The 23,326-nt window shown below is 37.6% G+C and overlaps 1 protein-coding gene across 2 annotated transcripts in view; it reads left to right on the top strand.

The window, feature by feature from the left end:
• LOC308242393 (uncharacterized protein) overlaps nucleotides 1-23,326 on the top strand; it is a 241,579-nt gene that overhangs the window by 141,542 nt on the left and 76,711 nt on the right. For both annotated transcript variants that reach the window (XM_080656609.1, XM_080656608.1), the window contains exon 5: nucleotides 16,748-16,808. In XM_080656609.1, coding sequence (XP_080512735.1) covers nucleotides 16,748-16,808 — 61 coding nt within the window. The remainder of the gene's footprint in view (nucleotides 1-16,747; nucleotides 16,809-23,326) is intronic.

A 23,326-nucleotide genomic window follows, 5' to 3' on the forward strand; every position in this document is an offset into this window, starting at 1 on the left:
ATGTCACTAATCAGTAGAGAAAGGCAAATTAAAACCACAATAAGATGTCACTTCATCAATGATGTGAGAATGGTTATCATCAATAAATCAACAAACAAGTGTTGGCAAGGATGTGGAGATAAGGGACTTCCCCTCCCCCTTTGTGAACTGTTAGTAGGAATGCAGATTGGTGCAGTCATTGTGAAAAACAGTATGGAGTTTCCTCAAAAAAATGGAACTGCCCTATGACCCAGCAATTCCATTCCTGAGAATATATCTGAAGAAACCCCAAACACTAATTTGAAAGAATATATGCACTACTCTGTGTTCATTGCAACATTATTTACAATAACCAAGAATTGGAAGCAGCCCAAGTGTCCATCGGTGGGTGAGTGGATAAAAGAGCTGTGGTACATTTACTCAATGGAATACTACTCAGCCATAAAAAGAAGGAAATTTTACCTTTGGCAACAGCATGGATGGACCTAGAGAGCATTATGCTAAGTGAAATAAGCCAGTCAGAGAAAGACAAGTACTGTATGATTTCACTCATATGTAGAAACTACTGAGCAAAATAAACTAACAAACAAAATAGAAGCAGACTCATGCATAGAGACTGACTGACAGCTGTCAGGTAGGGAAGGGGTTGCAGGGCTGGGTAAAAAAAGGTGAAGGGGTCAAGCAAAAAAACAAATAAACAAAAATACTCATGCACACAGACAACAGTCTGGTGATTACCAAAGGGAAAGGGGGATGTGGGGAAGTAAAAGGGATTATAGAGGGAAATAAATGGTGATGGAAGGAGACTTGACTGGGCAACAAGCTCACCATATAATATGCAGATTATATATTATAGAATTGTACACCTGAAACCTATACAACTTTATTAACTAACGTTACCCCAATAAATTTAATAAAAAAGACAACTTTATTTTAATGGGTTTTTCTTGGCCTTTTATATCTTGGGTGTTTGCACACTTTCATCTCTATTCCCACCTTTTTATCAGGAATGACATCAGATATAGGGAAGCCATGGCCAGGATTTTTTACGTTTCAGAAGTGATACATTGGCATCATGACCTTTTCTGTTCTTTCAAGCCTTTTAGTTTTAATTTTTTAAAACTTCTCATAGTTTCTGGTTCTGAGATTACTCCAAGACATATCTATTTTAAACTTTCTGAGGTATTGTTTTTTACTTGTTTTCAAGAAAGTCCATTCTTTCTCATATTTATTTTTTTATGGAATTTTTATTTATTAGTCTGTCCTCTAAGAGTACAGATGTGTCTGCGGTTTTCTTCTGGCCTTTCAGTTGCATTAATTTGTTCCATCTGGCTTCTTTTACCTTTCTTTCTGGAAGGTGTGGTGGATTTCTGGATTCATATCTCATAATGTGATACTTTATAGTGAAATTCCTGCACAATCTTTCATTACTCATTTCTGGTTGCTTTAAGGTTCTCCTACACTCTTCATTGCTGACACTGTTCTCCCCTCAGCAGAGATTTTTACTTCATTTTCTATAAAATATCTGCCTCAACAAAGAAGAAGTAAACATTTAAATCTCAAAGCTAAATATGGTATTCCTTAATATCAGTCTTTTCTGTTTTAAATTTTGGTATCTTATATTGAGTGACAATTGGCTTTCTTATTGTTCTCATCATTTCAATCAATATTTTCTTGTCAGTCAGATATAAATTAGTAAGAGTAGATTTAATATGTTCTTGAAGGCAAGCTATAACAATACAATATAGCAAGATTTTTACAATATTCACTTGTACTATTTTTGCACTAGAGGCAACGTCACAGGAATGTGGCCCAAATCATCTAGGTTTAGAACACTTGAATCAACATTTAGAATTCCTGTCTCCTGTGGATAGAAAAAAATGACCAATGCTTACTAAGTATTATTAACCTTTTAATCACTGTTATGCATTTACCAAATCAATTAAAATTATTCATTGGTTAATTAAAAATGAATAGTTATAAACAAAAATTTAGAAAAGCAACATTGATACTTAATTCACACAGACAAATTGATCGATAGATACCCCTAATCTCTTTCCAGCCACTCTGGCAGGTGCTTTGGGATCCACAGAGAAACATCTGACATAATTCCTGCTCACCAGTAGCTGAGTAGCATTAGAGAGAATTAACTAGCATACAAAAAAATCTTTTTAGAAGCAGGCAGAATGTTAAGACTATTTCAGAGGATAAACCATTATCAAAGGAATATTATAGAAGTGCCAACAAACATAGGTGAAAACATTCTGAATGAATTGCTACTATACATTATTTAAGACCAAAACATCTGCTTGACCTGGAGTGATGAGAATGATCGGGGCATATGTTTAGGAATTAAGAAGTCTAGCCCCGTGGTCGGCAAACTGCGGCTCGCGAGCCACATGCAGCTCTTTGGCCCCTTCAGTGTGGCTCTTCCACAAAATACCACGGCCTGGGTGAGTCTATTTCGAAGAAGTGGCATTAGAAGAAGTTTAAGTTTAAAAAATTTGGCTCTCCAAAGAAATTTCAATCATTGTACTGTTGATATTTGGCTCTGTTGACTAATGAGTTTGCCGACCGCTGGTCTAGCCAAATGAATTCAGCGGTAGCCAGAAGGTCTGGAGGCCAATTCCCTACAGATGTAAACAATTCTAGGAGAGTAATTATGTCCAAATGGAGAAATGGTTACACCCAATCTGCAGCACGGGGATGGGTTCAGCACTGGAGAAAAGATAAGATGGCCATTTGAGTCAAGGTAGGGTCATTTCAACAAATCCTTCCAAAAGAAGACCATTCTGGCATTATTTATTATTCCCCACTACAATCATTGGCTGACCATGCAGCAGCTCTATGCTAATTAGACTGCATTTACTGATATAAGAGATAAAATTTCCACATCTTAAAAGTTCTAGCATAGTCCAGAAGTTTAGAACTTAGAGCAGTGTGCCTTGGGAAGCTTTCTGCTCATTGATTCTTTCCATCTTGATATTCAGCAACATCAACCTCCACAGCCTCACATTGTAAGTTTACACGTGGAAGGATTTTATGGTCCTGACCTGGAAGTGGAATAATCAATCTCACCCACATTCTGCTCTTTAGAACTCAGCCATCGGACCAGAACTTGCTTGAGTAACTCCAGTACATGTCGTCTATCTGTGTCCCCAAGAAGAAGAGTCCCAACCACTAAATCAGATAACACACTTCTGTCGTACATACAAAGCTCTGAGTCAGGCATTGTGGTGAGCACATACATAACCAAGACACACTTTTTCCTTCAAAAGTCTTAGGTAGAACTATATGTAAGTAAATGTTAGCTCAATACCAGATGAAGTACCCCTGTAACAGAGGGATAGAGAATCTCTTGCAAAGGAATGACATCCCGGGAGAGGCAATATTTGAGCAGAGCTTGAAGCATAGAGGGGTAGAGATGGAAGTGACTGCATGAAAAGTGACATGACAACAGGTAGTTATCAAATGGTTATGAGAGTCTATGATAGTTTCAAAGATAAAGATGTCTGAGATTTTGAAGCTACCACATGACAGACTTTTAATACCCTATTTATAGTTTAAGAGCCATTTCAAAATCTGTAGCTTATGCTTAAAAAAGTAGTGTTCAGAACACATTAGAATTAAAGAACTAAAGGATAGAAGTCTTGGGAAGCTACTTGAATTAAGGGAGTGGGAATAGAACTGAGAGAACAATTAGGCAAACCATTTGAAAAAATAGATTTGAAAAGACTTTAAGATTATGTACACTGGTGATGAATCCAGAGATTTTGTATTTCATTAATAGAGTGTTCTCAAATGTTAATCCTTGGGAATTATTTGATGAGTTCCAAAGAGCACTTACAATTGATTTTATTTGCTAAGTGACTATTAAAATCTTCCCAGGCAAGAACTTTTTTGGAGTTTGAGCAATGACGTCTCTAGAAGCCTTGAACTTCAGAGAAGCACAAGAGATATCTTCTATTGTAGCCACACATTACCATATTTTGAAAAAAATAATCTAAACAAGAAATAACACAAGATAGAATACCTCCCCCTTTCTAAACTCTAACTAGGCAAATGTATTCCTTTTATCTTCAACTGCCTTCTCTTGACCAAAACATTCACTCAAATTTCTCTTCTAGACATTATCAGGATACAGATATTCCTTGTAAATTTTGCAGAAAGTTAAGTACATTTTAGAGAGTTTGAAAGTTTTAGGAGTCCTTTTAATTCTAGACTTCAGTGACAGAAAAAGTAAGCCTGGGTGCTTCTGAAGTGCACATTAAGTCTCTTCTGCACATTAAGAATATTCATTACTTAACATGATCTCTGGGAATGAGGGTTTAGAGAACCACTTTTCCCCATTTTTTATGATGCAAGGGAAGTATTTAAATGTTTAAGGACTAAAATAGCCTCTTGAACTCCCATTAGACCTGCTAGCAACAATTTACCAGATGTAAAACTACAAATAGTATTAATGTAGAATCTTTGAGGCCTGGTTTCCAGGCATTCTGCCCTGAGAATATTTTTTCATCAGCTACTGAAAATGTTACTCCTCTAAGAAGATAGCCTAATCCTTGTTAAGGTCAAAACAAAAGATCCCCATCAATTCCTGCAGAGAACAGGTAACAAAATTCCGGTGACAACCATAGTGTTATAATTCATATGTTACTTTCAGATCAATAATTTATTTAAAAGGATTCTAACTTTCAGAGAAATCTTACTTCCATTAGCATATTATATGCTATGTTTAAGTAAGTTGAGACTACCAATTGGAAATACAGTACAATAGCATAATTCAAATAGAAGTGCATTAATTCTAATCATCAACTATTATGGTTTTCAAATGAATTTTAGTTACAATGGGTAGTATTTATGTGCTTTGAAATAATTTGGTCTAAGGTGTAGTTTTCCTTTTAATAATGCATACATTTTCAAAATATTAAAGACAGAAGGACAGGACTTCCTAAAAGTACCCAGGGTTAGTTACATTCACTGGTTCCTTTTCGTTGATGATATTCAGAAAATGGGGAGAGCTTTTTAAAGTAAGTGGGGCCTGGCCGGTGTTGCTCAGTGGTTGAGAGTCGACCTATGAACCAGGAGGTCAATCAAAGCAGGTTCAGTTCCGAGTCAGGGCACATGGCCAGGTTTTGGGCTCAATCCCCAGTAGAGGGTGTACAGGAGGCAGCCAACCAATTGATGTTTCTCTCTCTCTCTCTCTCTCTCTCTCTCTCAAATCAGTAAAAAAAAAAAAATATTTTTAAAGTAAGTGGGAAAAGGACTGATCAGGTATCAGATGAGCTTAGGATACTCTCTTATTTGCCACAAAACTTACCTGAGCTTTTAGTTTTATCCAGGATAACCACTCTATCCACCACATAGAGTTATTCTGAGGAACAATTGTTACATGTTCAGCATTCAGAGAGAGAGGTAAAAATTTTCCTGCCATCTTTCCATTATTGTCAAACTACGAGGGCTTAACTGACTTCGCTCCCATGGCCTATGTTGTGTCTTTCTGATCACTCACAGTTCTGTAAAGTAGTCTTGTTACCAAGTCTACCATTTTCTGTTTTCACCACCTGAGAGAATAATACATTTTCTGCATTTCAATAAAGTGAAATACTAGAACAGTGACGAGGATAAAGAAAGAAATTGTATGCTATACTTGGCTGCTGCCACAGGCTTTCTCTCTCTCTCTCTCTCTCTCTCTCTCTCTCTCTCTCTCTCTCTCTCTTCACATTGCAATTCTTATTGTATTATACTGTACTAAAATTACCCATTGATTTTTTTTTTCAAATATCTCGGTGTTTGATTTTGGTATTTCTTCCAAGTTATTTCATGTACTAGAATCTATGATTAGAAGATTAAGCTAAAAATGTGTAGTTATCAGATTTTTTTGTAAGGTTTATTTACTGAGTTCAAATAAAACCATAACTAAGAATATTATTGATTTTTTAAAAAATAAAATAAAGATGAACTCCTACTGACTTTTTAATAGTCTGCAATTGAAGGGAAAATTGCTGTTAGTTGATTATTTAAAATTTCTTATAAGCATTTCTCCTTCTTTGTAGAGTGATACTAGAGAAGGACTAAGTATTTAGGATACCTAAATTATTTAAATAAAACTGCAAAAAAGAAAAATGAGAAGTAGAAACAACCTCTGAAGCTAAGTTTGGGTGAGATACATTTAGTAGTATTGGAGATTTGATATGTAAACTAGAGCAAATTTCATATAGGCATGATTGGAACAGGCTAAATATTTATGATTAATATAAAATTTTATCAAATATCTTGAAAATTGTGAAGGAATTGGTGGGTCATCAGTGCAAATATTGATTAGGATGAATGAGAATGTGTGTGAGTGTGTCTTTGGTTCATCTGGTTTGTTTTCCTATCCTTTTGCAACTCCTTTAAATGAAAGGATGTGTCTTCTGGTTCTTTTGTAAAGGTAAGATTTTCATTCACCTTCCCTTATAATTTTCCCAAAGAGGAAGAATTAAAGTTTCCTGACATGTATAAAAAAGTTTAAACAGTTTAGCTATTTATTTATCACTAGAGGCCCAGTGCACGAATTTGTGCCCAGGTGGGGTCCCTTGGCCTGGCTGGTGATCAAGGCCTATCGGCGGGGGAGGGAGATGGCCAGAAGGACAGACCCTGGGAGGTTGGCCAGTGGGCCCCAATTACCCCTCAGGAGCAGAGGGAGGTAGAGAAGCCCTGAGGGTGTGACTCACACCCACTGACAGCACCGAGTGATTGGGGCTGGTGCTGGGTGCCACAGTAGGAGCAAGCAGCGGGTCCGGCGCTGGCAATGGGTGCAAGCAGGGCTGGCGCCAGCAGCGGGTGCAAGTGCCTGGCGGGACCACGGTGTGCAGGAGCAAATAATTTTCAGTAACCAACAGAGGCTCGCCCCAATGATAGCGACCGGTGCCCCGTCTTGGTGTGGCACCCCCACTCACTGCTCCACCATCCTGCTGCGGCTGATGCCTGCCATGTTCTGTGCTCTGCTGCCTGCTGCCAGCACCTGCCATGTTCTTCTTGCACCCCCTTGTGGTCAGCACATGTCATAGCGACTGGTTGTTTGGTTATTTGGTTGTTCCGCAGTTTGGTCTATTAGTATTTGCATATTAGGGTTTTTTATATATAGATGGTAGGTTCTGTAATACCCATAAGCTTCCTAGTTCCATTAACATTGAGAGCATATTTGGAAAATACATGTTAGTTAAATTAAATTGAAAAAAATATATATAAATCTTAAATTATGTTAGAGAAAGGACATATTTGGTTTAGAGAAACACATTTAGTGATAGTACAAAGCCTTAGAACTGATGACTCAAAATATATCTTTAAATCAGTAGAAATGTTGAAGAACTTGGCATGTTAGAAATGATGGGATGATAACTTAGTTTTGATTACAGCAAGACTGAGCTGAGCATCTGTTGAGATTGCATAATGATATGTGAGTTTCTCTTCAGGCCTGCAACATATTTCCACTAATATAGATTAAGAATGTCTGCATGAACTATAATTATCCCTGTGGCTTTTGCATAACATAATTAGGTCTTTCTAATGCAAAGTACTTTTATTAAGTGAAAAATGATATTTAAAAGTTATGGAAATGGCTACAAGAACCATTCCACTATGGACGAAAATGTTGGCACTCGTAATAGTATTGTGAAAAAAAAATTCTCTCTTTTTGTCATACAGAGTTTTCAGAATTCAAAGTCTTGTTTTTGTGACAGACCCATGAAGGATGGTTTCAATTATGTGACCCTTTTTTCTGGAGTTTGTGCACTGTAACCAGACCACAAAATGGAAAATGTAGTCTTTGTCTGCTTTACATAAATATAGTACTGAGACCAGCCTGTTTTTAAGTGCCTGATTGCTAAATTACTGAGCATTCAGTAACTCAACAACAACAACACGACAATAAAGAACTCATGTCAGGGCCTTCTTATCCTTCCTATCACATGGGAAAGATGTGATGTATCTGATACCTTTTTATAACTAGGTTTACTAAATGGTACTCATTACATGTTTTTTATTTTATTTTTTAATATATATTTTTATTGATTTCAGAGAGAAAAGGAGAGGGAGATAGAAACATCAGTGATGAGAGAGAATCATTGATCGGCTGCCTCCTGCACACCCCCTACTGGGGATCAAGCCCACAAACCCAGCATGTGCCCTCAACTGGAATTGAACTGGAGACCCTTTAGTTTGCAGGCTGACACTCTATTCACTGAACCAAACCAGCTAGGGCTCATTACATGTTTTATAATTACTACCTTAAAATACATAATGAGAATGGTTATATTGATCAATAAAACTATGAATGCAAAGTATTTGCATTCTTTTTGATGTAAATATTTTAAAGCAACTGTTATGTGGTAAATTTTTAAAAAAGTTAATTCTGGAGTGAACAAATGGGAATTCCAGCTCTGAGGTGCAGCAGTCTATTCCTACGCAAGTTTCCTAACCTTTTGGATCCTCTATTTATCATCTAGAGGCCTGGTGCATGAAATTTGTGAGCAGGTAGGGTCCCTAGTCCTGATTGAGGCCTTCCGGCTACATGGCATTCATGCATTGGGGGTGGGAGGGGTGTCCCTCAGCCCAGCCTGCATCCTCTCCAATCTGGGACCCCTTGGGGGATGTCTGACTGTGGGATTGGGCCTAAACCAGCAGTTGGACATCACTTTTACAATTTGGGACTGCTGGCTCCCAACCACTCGCCTGCCAACCTGATCACCCTAATCACTTCTGCCTGCCAGCCTGATCACCCCCTAACCACTCCCCTGCCAGCCTGATTGCTGCCTAACTGCTCCCCTGCCAGCCCGATCACCCCCAACTGCCCTCCCCTGCAGGCCTGGTTCCCCCCAACTGCCCTCCCCTGCTGGCCTGATCACCCACAACTGCCTTCCCCTGCCAGCCATATTGTGGTGGCCATCTTGTGACCACATAGGGGCAGCCATCTTGTGTGAGGGTGTGGCAGTCAATTTGCATATTACCTCTTTATTATGTAGGATAGCCTACCTTGGTGGACTATTGAGAAAATAAAATGACATAATTTATGTGAACCATCATCTTAAGAATGTTTTTATTGAATCTGACTTTGTAAAAGAATTCACAAGAAATGTGAAAGAGTAATAATATAATATAAAATATATTTTATATACTCTCCTTTCATCTCACAGGAGAGGATATAAAATAGATTATATGACATTTTTTTAGGAGAGTACCGCATTTGAAACTATTTTTTATTTATAAGATTGTGAATGTACCTTTAAGTGCAGAATAGCTGTTTCCTCTTTTTTTTATCTTCTTTAACTGAATTACTTAGCTGTCTCTTCTCTAATACTCTGTCTGAGAAGAGGTGAATATTTTTAATATTTATATAATAGCTCTGAAAGTATTTCTTAATTATTTTCTTAAGCCTTTTTTTTTTAATATTTAGAAGTTTTCTTTTTCTCTTTCATGCTCATATTTCAAACCTAGTATTTTTGTCTTGGAAAATATATCCTTAAGATATGGCTTAAAATAGGTGTAAGAATCATCAGAAATGAAGTACTTTTAGACTTTTCTATAAGTTTCATTTGTACTTAATCTATTGAAATTAAGCATTTGTATTTAGTAAATTATTTTACCTTTCAAAAATACAATCATCCTAAATAATAAATTAAACTTGAGATTTTTTTTTTTTTCTAATGATGGGATTTTTGCACTGGAACATGTGGTTTTCCCCTGGGCAGGATGGCTTCCCTGGATTCTTTGTCCATCAGAGTCGAAGAATGAAACCACGGAGGGAAGATGGTTTAGCAAAGGTGGAAATTTATTGAAGAACAAGTACAGACTCCCATGTGGGGAGGGGGAAAGAGTCCCACCAAGTTCCTCCTTCCCCAGTTTATAAAGGCTGAAAGTCCCTGTGTCCTGATATCCCCTCTGATTGGTCACTATTCCCTTTGATTTGATCACTATAGCAACTCCTGAGCTCAAAGGTCAAACCTCACAAGGGACATGTGAGGCCCTCCTTCTTTATTTTGTAAATATAGACCTTTGGCTACTCCAAGTTCCCTTGTCTTATGGAAATGTAACTTCTGCTGGCTACCTGCTCCCTTGTCTTAGGGAAATGTAACTGCTGCCTCCCCATTGTCTTATGGAAATGTAACCTTTGTAGCTCTGTAGCCCTTGGTTTCTTCCACTGACCCCCTTAATTTAAAAAAGTTCCTAAACCTGCCTTTTTCACCCCTAAAAATTCTTATTTCACTAATAACCTATAGTTAAAGTGTCTTATTTAATAAATTATTCCACTTAACCAATATCTATTGTTCTATTAACCAATTGCTCTTGCTTGTTGTATAAATTAAATTGTTAGGGATTAAATACTGGAGATGATCAGATTTGTTGGATTCACCAAAGAATCATCGAAAAAAGAATTTTAACTATAGTTTTAAAAAACATTTAATGAGTAGCTCTTTGTGGTATGTGCTTTCCTACTTAATTATCACATTATTTCAATTTAAGGATTGGGAAATTGAGGCTGAGGAAGATCAAATACCTTGCTCAAAATCAGTTTCCCAAGTCCATTGCTCTTTGTAACTATACCTTGAGGGGGAGATATTTCTGATAACTCTTTTCAAATCTGAAACCTACCAACAGCCAGAGTTTTTATCTGACATTGAAGAACTTACAACTACTACTATTCTTTCGTGAGACTTAATTTTTGAGAATACTACTTACAAATAAAGTTGAATTAATATTTTCAGAGGAACAATAGGAGATAACTTGCAGATACCAAAGCTCATTACATTTAAATCTGTCTCATTACTTTAAACAGCAACACGATAATCTAGAGTATGGCTCTGTCATACTATATTAAAACATCTGTATTCTTGGGTGTTTATATTTTTTCTTCTACATTATTTCAAACAACTCTGGAATAAACACCACTGTTTATGTCTTCTTTTGCAGAAGTGGAATTGCTGGTTAAAAGATGAATTTATAACTCATGTCTTCAAAAATTTCTTGATAGTTTATACTTCTACCACCAATGTATTTAAGTATCACTATTAAGAGAAAATGTAATACATTGAACAATACATATAATAAAAACGTCATGTGTAAATGTGTAACGTAATAACTTGAATGATGTACACTGAACACATTTGAGGAAGGGAATGAACTGGGGAAGAGGAGGAAGGAAAACTTCTTTATAGCAAATATGTGTGTGTTGTTTGAATCTTTCACATTGAAGCTGGGTTTATATACTGCTATGTGTTTTAAATAAAATAGAGACTCACATGTCATTGATATAGAGGTACAAAGTAAACAGTGTGAAAGCATCAAATCTAAATTTCATAGCTATAATATGATGGCATTCTGATTCAAATATTTCTGGATGTATTTTATGGTCTGAGACTCCTCATATGCACTAGTATGTGAATCATTTGTGGAGGTAAAAATAATAAAATAATAATGCTATCTTGGTTTCCAGAACAAATCATTTCCATCTGTACTACTGCGTAAGTATAATTCTGACTCACCACATGAGTAACATTACATATGTTTTTAAAGGTCGCTATTTGCTGAAGACCTTAGCATTTCATATGCTTTGCTTATGGTTAGTTTTGGCAAGAATAAATAAGAAGCTAACAGAACTTTAAGCTGTATCTAGAAATAGTGCCAACTGAATTTAAACTGAATATGTAATTTATTTCAGTTGCTTTCTTTTTCTCCCTAAATTTTGAAGTTCAAAGTTTAACTTGGATTTGTTTTCTCAAGTTTAGCTATAGTCAAAGTCCATGAAATGGCTTATGTCTGTCAATAGTTGACTTTATAGATTTGTCCTATGCTGACACTTTGTTCTTTTCATGGTAGGCTGTTTATGTAATATAGGTTTATAATTTTTTTGTGGGCTCTACTTTAATATTGAATTAGAAAGTCATGGGCATTTTGCAATTATTTATAAGTCTCAGGTTTTTCTAGAAAGGTTTTGTGATAAACCATTTATTCAGTAATTCATTTATTCTTCATTTTGTTCCTTCTTGAATAACATCAATCACTTACTAAACACCAATCATGCCTAATGGTTTATTAAGACAAGAGCAGTTTAGTGGAAGTTAGAGATGAGAAGTCAATGAGTTCCATAAAATATTAGAGTTGCTATATGAGCACGTTGTATAAACAAGGGTAAAATGACCAAGAACTTCTTATACCAGGATCATCAAGAAGCATTCATTTAAGTGTGGGAGCTCCAGTAGAATCAGGATGGACACATCAGAATTATTAATGTACTGCTAAAGCATGTAGAAAGGTTTGGTGAGGGAGAAGAATGACAATAAGGAAGTAAAGCAGGGACCAGATCTTGGAAATCATCAAAAGCCCTGGGCAAGTCCTTGAACTTTTTCCTTTAGGTAGTGAAGACTTACTTAAAGGTTTTTACAGAGAAACCTTTGGCAGCAGTGCAGAGAAGAAATGACTCATTCAGGTAATATTGAGACGTGAAATAAGGCATGAAGTAGTGGTGATAGAGATGTGGGGAGTTGAGGCAGGACATTTTAAGGAAGTAATATTGATAATGTTGCATCAGTGATGAAATTTGGAGGACGTGAAAAATGCAACAGTATGGGTAAATGCCCAAGCATCCATCTTGAGTTAATGGTTGCATGGTGATGCTACCCACCAATAGGAATAGGAGGGGAGGTTTGGGAATAAAGGTAAGGAGCTGAGTGTTAAGCTATGTTTTATTTGAAGTGCATACAGGGCTGCCAGGTGGAGACACCAAGTAGCCAGTTGCATATGTGAACCTACAGGTTAGAATACAGGTTAGAGATAATTGATTTGTTGGTCATCAGCAGTTAATAAATGGAGTGTTGGTGCTACTCAAGGCAAAGTGTTGAAGGGAGAAAGAATAAAATTTAAAACAGCGATGTGAAAAAATAATAAAATTTAAGAGGAGGAGGAGCCAGTGAAAGGGCTTGCCAAAAAGATCTATGAGATGTTGATATTAGGAATTAACTGGGGACCTTAGTGAGGTCACTTTCAGTAATGTAGTAGAAGTGAAAGCACCCACTCAATAGCATAGTAGAATTAAAAATAAATGGAGGAGTTCAAATGAAAAACTTCATGTTCTCTTTTGAGGAACTTAGCTGTGAAAGGGACATTAATAAAGGGGTTCACAGTATTGATTGTCAGTGAGACACATGAGTATTATTAATGATTTCTGCAAAAGGATCTGGTAGAGTAAGAGACCGAGAATGCAGAAGACATAAGAATTATGCATGAAGCACCCGAACACGGTGCAGCAGAATTTTGAGAGCTGGCTATTATATTTATTATCAAAGACATTTTGTGGTTGATAGAGCAGAAATTATGGTATTTTATATAATTGACCTATAGAACAAGTATATTTAAATGATCTGCAGAACAAGTATTTTTAAATTTACAGAGGCAACCTTGCCAAAATAGTAGCCTTCCCTCCCATTATTTTCTATTCACCATGGACAGATATGTTCCTCCCTAGACATACCCTTTTAATAAAAGGCACTACAATCTATTTCCTTATTCAAGCCAAAAACCCAAGTCATCCTTGGTTTTCTTCCCCTAAGTTTATTGTCCAAATATCTCCACTGCATTTGCTTCTGTCCATCTTCATTCCTGCGTTCTAGTTGAAAATATCAGGATGTTATGCCTGGACTGCAACAGCAGCCTTCCAACTTTTCTGCCCACTTATCGAGCGCCACTCTGCCCTGCACTGCCTCATCTATTCCCCTCTTCACAGCCAGAATAAACATCATAAGATGTTCAATCAAGTCATGTCATTGTCTGGCTTCAAGTCTTCGATAACTCATGGTGGGCAAGTGGTAAATGATGACTACTGTCATCATTATTAGAAATTCTCTCTTCTCTCTCCCTTTCTCTTTTAGTAGTCCCTTTTCCTTCCTTTAATCCTCTAATAGCAAAGCCATTATTAAAAGAAAGCAGTCAGATTATTTGAACCATATAATAACTGATAGATTTATGGCAAATATAACCAGTATCAATGTGGCTTATTTCTGTCCTAAACATTTGACCCCTAGTTAATGCCTTGAGTGAATGAAATGGGAGTAAAATATTTTATATCACTGGTGTTTAATTTGACCCCCCAATTCTCAGTAATAAATAAGATAATTAAAGAAAAAACATCTATGACTTTTTTTTTTCTAAGCAGGTGACAGATAACATTCATGTATGCACCATCTGTTTCAAGAGTGATAATTTTAAATAAAAAATAACAAGTAGAGAACTCTCATATTTGATATTTTGAAAAATTCAAAGCTCCCAAACAAAATTTACATAATAGCAGTGAATAGGAATAAGAGCAATAAGACCTGAGATGGGTTTTTTTGGAGGAAGGGGGGTGCACTAAGTTTAATTGTTAAAGTGAAGGCATTTCAGAAAAATTTGTAGAGATCTCATCTACTGAAAAAATTTTACTCCAAGGTAGGTAGGATGAAGTTGGACAAGATAGTGGTTATAAACTTTTGTGGTACAATTGATTATGATTTCTTAATATCATAATTATGGAAAGATAATACCCTAATATGATGGAGTTAGTCACCAGAAGCAGAAGACACAGATTTCAAGTTCAGACATTTTCAGTGAATAGGCAGATTATACATGTAATAATATATATTGTGATATTATGTATGTTAGAATTTTACTTTTATTATATCTGCCATAAAGCCCTGCTTATGTCCTAAATGGATGAGAATAAAATAACTCATCTTGGCTTGGCTAGGAAGTTGTGAAAGACACAAAACTAGTAAGTAAGGAGCATTAACCAGCTTCAGTTCTATGGCTAATCAAGTATGTGACCAAGGGCCAGGCTCTGGCTTTAAAATAATGGGAATAATTTTCCTCAGGCCTCCTCCTATAGTTTCATTCTACAGAATGATTCTTTTTTGGTAACATAATTTGCTATTTCAGTATATTGAATGTTATTTTAAGAGAGTTTACGGGGAATCTGAAGGCTTACTTGCTAAAACAGAAGCATTCCAAAGTGACTTGAGACTATAGCCTTTGGATTGTCTTTCTCAAGAGAACCTAACCAATAATCACTTCATACTTAGTAAATATTCTGATATCTCTCTGTTGATTAAATATTAGACAGAACTGCAATTTAAGGCAGAACGTGGGCTCATGTTTAGTACATTATTTTGAGCTCTTTGTTTTCCATGTTTTAATGGCTATTTTTGTAGTGCAGAATATAGCCTGATTGCCTCATGTGAAAACCATTCTAAAATAATATTTCTAAAGTTATTAAGATAATCCAAATAATGGGAAATAGTAACTTTTATTGGTTGGAGGCATAAAAAGGAAGGCATGAGAATGGTGCTATAGAAATCTAGAAATTCAGTTTTTTACCGTACACGTAACTATATAATTCTATTTTGCAATTATCTACTATAAGAAGAACACAACTGAGTGCTAAATATAAAACAATAATTAAGAAATGATGTGCAGAATGGATCTCTAGGTCATTATTTCGCTCTACCATGTGAAATCTAGTTACTCATTTGCACATGTGGAACTTTTCATCTCTACAGCATGCTTTTAAGCTTCACACTGAGTCTGGAAGTTGACGCATTTAGATCAGTAAGCAAATAAAAGATTCTTTTTAAGCAGTCAATGGAAAAATGTGTTCTTTTCGATTTTTTAAAGATTTATCAATGCACAACATTATCTATCTACATGTCAAAATACTCAGATGTTTAGCTAAGTATTTTGCAGGCCAAATATATTTCCAAGTTTAAAGAAAGTATATTCATTGGGAACCAGACTTGGTCTTAGTAGGAATGCATACCAAAATTTTAGTATCTAGGTTGCATTTGCATTCTTTATCATTTATAGGGATGGAAATGTACTATATTCAATACTTTAATGAATGGAGATCACCAGAATTAAGCTTCATGAAGGCAGGCCTCTTATCTGTCTTGTCCATTATTGTGTTCATTATCCAGTGCCCAGTTCAGTGCCTGGTATATATCAGAGCTTTAATAAATGCGTTTTAAAATAATAAGGTAGAATGAGATAAGCTAAAGTCTTAAGACTTAGCATCTGGTCATAGGGCTCTCTCTAAGCTAAGATCTTGCTCTCTCTAAGCTAAGATCTCCACCAAGCCATCTCTTTTACATTGGGTCTCATTTTCCTCATCTTTTAAAAACAAATTTTGGGATAGATGAGTATTTTTCTGATTTTATAAATTACTTGGAAATTAGAGTATTATATAAGAATAACCTTGTAATCACTATCTTAAATACATTTGCAGAGGTGACATAATTACTAAAATTGTAAATTAGTTCACCTAGTATATGTACTTAAATTTTCAGGATACAGATTTCCTCTTATCACAGTGAGACACCATAATGTAATTTCCCCCACAGAAGTTATACACTGAAAAATAAGAACGTAGTGGTCCAGTCTCTTGACTTTGTTTAAGGGACGTATGCAGTCAGAGTTCAGAAGAATTAGTCCTCTTATCTGCAGTGTGGTTCCTGCAGGTCAGGGTTGAGTTGAGAACAGGCAGGCTGGGGCCCCTAGCGCTAAAGGTGGTGTGTGAATAAATAAAAGGACACACCCACTTCCTGAGTTTAGACAGTATTCATATTAAATGAAAATCCTGAGTCTGAATGCATTCTTGTAAAAATCTGGAACAGGTATGAGTCAAACATCATATAGAATTAATATATTATAAAATGATGTATAAAGTATGTCTTGTTGATCTTCCTCAATCACTCTAATTTTTCAGATATTCGAGAATTTTACTGGGATAATTGTCCAAATGAAATTCCAAGAATTTTATCCAAATGGTAAGTAGAACTTCTTATTATATCACCATATTTGTTCATCACTAATTAATATGAGTTCCTGAGTACTGAAATGGGAAACATGAATTACTGTTCTTCATTCATATTTTAACTGTTGTTGTTGTTTTTTTTTTTTAATAAAAAGCAAAACCTCTGAAATTTCCTTTTATTTTTAAATTATCTTGCTGGAATATAAATATATGGCATGTAAATTCATGGACTACTTATCAGTTTCCTCTAAAATTCAAAATACACTAAAGTGCTGGAATTTAATTTCCCTGCTACTAGCAAACCTATTTTGTAAATCATATGTAGGTAGAATTGTATATAGAAATAAACATTTAAATTATCTTTCCAGATAACTGTGTTATTTATTTCTTCATAGTAAAATTATAAAAATATTATTTATGAGTTTCAGTGGATACATAATTATCTATTCTTTAAAATAACATTATACTCTGTACCTCATACATTATGACATAATCTGCATTTTGGGATGATCTGCATTAAGAGTTTATTTTCCAAGTTTTGAGATGGGAAATATGAAGTCATTATACATCCTGTAGAACCATTTGAAGTAACTGAGAACTGTCCCCCTTGAAACTTGCTGCTGAGGTTTGTGACAACTATGGTGACAATCATATGGGCTCTCAGTCCTTAAACAGTGTTGGATGTGAGGAAGATGTCTTAAATCAGATAGTTTATCTGACTTCCTGACCCAAACAAGGTGCTTTGAAATTGTTTTTGTAATATTTGTAATATTTTATCATTTCACTTGATAGGATGTTCACAATGGACAGATGAGATACATCTAAAAAAAAAAATAACCATATTCTCATCACCAACATAACCAGTTAATCCTTTGCATAAATTGGCAAATGTTTTCAGTATATGAACGAACACACAGCCTACTGTAGGAATTCAAAAAATAAGAGTGATGATGATGTAAGATTTAGGTGCACCCCATTTGCCCCCAAATGACCCTCTAGCCTGAGTTTGAATCTTTGCCCACCACTTCTCTGAGCAGTTGACTTGCTAGTATTATGTTACTGGAGGCCCGATGCATGAAATTTGTGCAAGGGGCTTGGCCCTTGCAGCCATGGCAACTTGCCTCAGCCCTCGCAGCCAAGGCAATTGCCTTGGCCCACACAGCCCCAGTTTCATCTGGAAGGTTGTCCAGAAGGACATCCGGAAGGTCATTTGGCTGTCTGGTCTAACTAGCATATTACGCTTTTATTAGTATAGATTCTTAAATAGCTGTAAGCTTATTCTTTTATTCAATACTATATATAGTTCAATACTTTTTTTATTTATTTGGGAATTTGGAGGAATGCTCCAAAGTTAGGATGGTCTATGGTATTATTTCATAGCTTGCCATCATTTTAGTATTATTAAGGAGATTATATCCTATTGGAACTTTTACAATATCCTCTATGGTGATATATATATATATATATATATATATATATATATATATATACACACACACATATATATACACACTAGAGGCCTGATGCATGAAATTCGTGCAAGAGTAGGCCTTCCTTCCCCTGGCTGCTGGCACTGGCTTCCCTCTGGCACCTGGGACCCCGGCTTCCCTCGAAGCCCCGGCTTTGTCCAGAAGGATGTTCAGAAGAACATCTGGTCTAATTAGCATATTATGCTTTTATTATTATAGATAATATTTTTATATAACCTATTATTTATATATTATATTTTATCACATATATAATATATTATAATAATATAATTATGTTATATATAATTACATATATCAATATGACTTATAATCTTGAAAAAACTCACTAGTAAAATAATAAGGCCATAGATGGAGGTGGTATTTGCAATGTAAAAAATATTTCATCCAATTTTCTTTAAATTTTGTTGGAATTTTACTTATTGAGTTAATTTTCAATCTGACATTTTCTAAAGCATTGTCTATTTTATTAGCTTTTCATATTACTAGTATATATTAATAAATTGTATTCATAATTTGCAAAATTATTGCTGGATAAGATTGACAGACTACCATTCTAATTTTTGTTATTTTCATTTATTTTTTGTGTCAATAGTTTGCAAATTTTATTAGTTCTTTCAAAAAGCCAAAAAAGCTGGAAATATTTATCCTTTGTCTTTTTAAAATTAATTCTGCTGAACATTTTGTCTATTTCCCATTCCATTCTTTAAATCTTTAGATTTATTTCTATGAAAATGTCTAAATGTGTGTCTTGGGTCATTTATAATAAGGTTTGAGTATAATCAACATCTTAAATGTTTGGAAAGTTTAAAAACAATATGTAACTCATGTAATATACTAACTAAAATATAATTCTATCAGTTTAACACAAGTAGTCATATTATTCATATTTCATGTTCTTATATTCTGTCTACTGGACAGAGATGGGGCTACAAAGTCCAAGTAATCAATTTGGATTTAGACTTTAGAGATAAAGCTACCAAATATAAGCTGGTGAGTTATCTTAGAATAACTTATGGTTATATTTAGAAACAGAAGTCTTCTGAGAATGGGGAAGATCAACTACAGTGGGAGTAAGAGTAACACTAGGACCAGAGAGAATGCAGAATCTATTTAGATCCCTTAGTCACACTTTGTGAAATCCGACCCTTGGAAATGCCCTCCTATCTTGAAGTGTCTAGTGTTCTTCTTTCCAAAGGCAATTCCCACTATCTTCCACTCTTTCTCCATCCAGGACATTTACTCCATCAGATTTCCTTCTCAGTACTTTCACTAACCTCCTAAATGTAAAGTATAATGACTTTCTTATCTGGTGAGTTATTATTGTTGCCCCTCCCTTTTCAACAACTTTACTGTACCTTTTAAAAACCAAGATAAATTCATGCCAGAATTTTGTATTCAATATTTATACAGCCATCCATCAAACATTTATTGAAAATCAACTATGCTCTAAGCACTATGCTAGCAATTAGAAAAAATGTGCCTCCTGAGGACAGCTAGAACCTTTAATCTCTATGCCAAAGAGGTCTTAATCTGCTTGAACTCTCCTAAGGTTTAGTATCTCCAGTTGGCATTAGTATATCTTTGATTTGGTAACCTGAAGATAACCAAAACTTTAATAAGCTCAGTCTTTCTCTCTAACCTGCACCTTCTATCATTTCCTGTCTGGGTTGATGGTTGATAGGATTCTGTGCTAGAAACCTAATAGGCTCTTTATAGAATTCATATTTTAGCTATACTCTACTCTCTCCAACCCTTTACCAAACTTTATCAAAACCCTATTGACCACATATTTACATTTAATCCCAATTTTCTCTTTGTAAATCCTATTGATCACATATTTACATTTAATTCCAATTTCTCTTTGCTTTTATAATTATTACCTTAGTTTTAGTTATTACCACTAAATCTGCTCCTTGATTTTTCATAAGCTCATAATTATTTCTACATTCTCTCTTCTCTTGCTCTTTAATGACACTGCCATCAGAGTACTTCCTAAAATTTGTATGCAATCAAGAGAGCCAATCATTCAAATATTTGATGATTTTGCAATGCTTAGAGGAAAAAGGCCAAATGTCTCAGCAAGCCATTTGATTTTCTCCATACCATAGTACCAAGTTCATTTGTTCTCAATTTATTCGGAATTTCCTGTCCCCACTCCCCTAACTCTAATCACATTTGATTACTGTGTATTTTGGCTTCTTTCTATTTAGACCATTTTCTGACACATGGTGAGTATTTAACTGATGCTGCTGAGAAGATACATTGAAATAAGATCCATATATGTGACTTAGAACTGACCTAATCTAAACTATATTTTCTAGATATTAAGTTGAGGCTTGAAATATCAGGTTTATTAAGAACTAGAGGCCCGGTATACGAAATTCGTGCATGGTGGGGGGGGGGGGCGGGGGCGGTGTCACTCAGCCCAGCCTGCACCCTCTAAAATCTGGGACCCCTCAAGGGATGTCTGACTGCCCATTTAGGCCCAATCCCAATAGGGATAGGGCCTAAACAGGCAGTCGGACATGCCTCTCACAATCCAGGACTGCTGGCTCCCAACTGCTCGCCTGCCTGCCTTCCTGATTGCCCCTAACTGCTTCTGCCTGCCAGCCTGATCACCCCCTAACCACTCTCCTGCCAGCCTGATTCATGCCTAACTGCTCCCCTGCCAGTCTGGTCACCCCTAAATGCCCTCCCCTGCAGGCCTGGTCCCCCCAACTGCCCTCCCCTGCAGGCCTGGGTGTCCCCCAACTGCCCTTCCCTGAAGGCCTGGTCACCCCCAACTTCCCTCCTCTGCCGGCCTGGTCACCCCTAACTGCCCTCCCCTGCAGGCTTGATCTCCCCCAACTGCCCTCCCTTGCAGGCCTGGTCCCTCCCAACTGCCCTCCCCTGCTGGCCTTCTTGCGGTGGCCATCTTGTGTCCACATGGAGGCAGCCATCTTTGACCACATGGGGGCAGCCATCTTGTGTGTTGGAGTGATGGTCAATTTGCATATTACTCTTTTATTAGATAGGATAATAGTTGGAACTCATTAACACTCTGAAATTGACTGCTTCTAAATCTGTGGAGGCTGAAGTAAACAGTGATCTGTGTCCTGAGAATGAGTTTAAGAGACATGATGAACTGTAACTATTATATAATACTAGAGGCTGATGCACGAATTTGTGCACAAGTGGGGTCCCTCGGCCTGACCGGCGATCAGGGCTGATCAGGGCTATCTGGCCAGGGGAAGGGACTGTGGGAGGTTGGCCAGCATTGAACGTCTGCCCCCTAGTGGTCAGTGCACATCATAGTGACCAGTCAACTGGTCATTCGGTTGTTCAGTTGCTTAGGCTTTTATATATATACTAGAAGCCTGGTGCATGAGTTCGTGCATGGGTGGGGTCCGGCCTGCCCCGATCAGAGCCAATTGGGGCTGGCTGGCGGGGGGGAGGAGCCGCAGGAGGTTGGCCAACTGGCCCCACCTGCGATCGGGGCCAATTGGGGCCTGGCCAGGCAAGAGGGCTGGGGGAGGCATCGGGAGGTTAGCCATTCTGCCCCTGATGGGAGGCACTGATCAGAGCAAGTGGCAGCTGGGGGGAGGGAGTGGGTAGTTGGTCGACTGGCCCCGCTCCTGATCGGGGTGGGTGGGCGATCAGGGGTGGGGCCGGCCAGGAGAAGGGGCCGTGGGAGGTTGGCCGGCCGGCCCAGCTCCCATTGGGCTGGTTGGCCAGCCACAGTGCACATGATAGCAACCAGCCATTTCGGTCCTTCTGGTCCCTCTGGTCCTTCTAGTCGTTTTGGTAACTTGGCTTTTATCCTATCTAATAAAAGAGTAATATGCAAATTGACCATCACTCCAAGACATAAGATGGCCACCCCCATGTGGTCAAAGATGGCTGCCCTTATGTAGACACAACATGGCCGCCACAAGATGGCCGGCAGGAGAGGGCAGTTTGGGGTGACCAGGCTGGCAGAGGAGGGAAGTTGGGGGAGACCAGGCCAGCAAAGAAGGGCAGTTGGGGGGACCAGGCCTGCAGGGGAGGGCAGTTGGGAAGGGAACAGGCCTGCAGGGGAGGGCAGTTTGGGGGGACCAGGACTGCAGGGGAGGACAGTTGGGGGGTACCAGGCCTGCAGGGGAGGGCAGTTAAGGGTGACCATGCCTTCAGGGAAGGACAGTTAGGGGTGACCAGACTGTCAGGGGAGGGCTGTTAGGGGTGACCAGGACGGCAGGGGAGGGCAGTTAGGGGCAATCGGGCTGGCCGGGGAGCAGTTAGGCATCGATCAGGCTGGCGGTGGAGTGGTTAAGGGGTGATCAGGCTGGCAGGCCGAAGCGGTTAGGGGCAATCAGGCAGAGGCAGGTGAGTGGTTGGGAGCCAGCAGTCCTGGATTGTGAGAGGGATGTCCAACTGCCCTGTGGGATCGTGCCTAAACGTGCTGTCTGACATCCCTCAAGGTGTCCCAGATTGGAGAGGGTGCAGGCTGGGCTGAGGGTCACCCCTCCCCCGCCCCTGCACGAATTTTGTGCACTGGGCCTCTAATATATATATATAGATAGACAAGTAGATTGTTCAATATTATTTTGTATTAGTTTCAGATGTAAAGCACAGTGGTTAGAAACCATGCATTTTACAAAGTAGTCCCCCTGCTGCCTCAGCAGTTTAATCTGGGTCGTGTCACTATTTGAGACTGTGTAGCAATATTTGTTTGATTATTTTACCATTTAGTTAAATTTTACTGTTATTAAAATGAGAGGATAACAAAAAAACCTAGAGTGCTGACATTGGTGGTTGGAATTGTAGGTTTTACTAGTAAAAACGGGAGTCTCGCCCAGTCTTTGGGGCTCAGTGGCTGAGTGTCAACCTATGAACCAGGAGGTCATAGTCTGATTCCAGGTCAGGGCACATGCCCGGGTTGCAGGCTGGATCCCCAGTGTGGGACATGCAGGAGGCAGCCAATCGATGATTGTGTTTCATCATTGATGTTTCTATCTCTCTCTCCCTCTCCCTTCCTCTCTGAAATCAGTTTAAAAAATCTGCCTCCCCACAATTTCTATCCATG

This window comes from Plecotus auritus (assembly GCF_963455305.1).
Source record: "Plecotus auritus genome assembly, chromosome: 2".
Classification (NCBI taxonomy): domain Eukaryota; kingdom Metazoa; phylum Chordata; class Mammalia; order Chiroptera; family Vespertilionidae; genus Plecotus; species Plecotus auritus.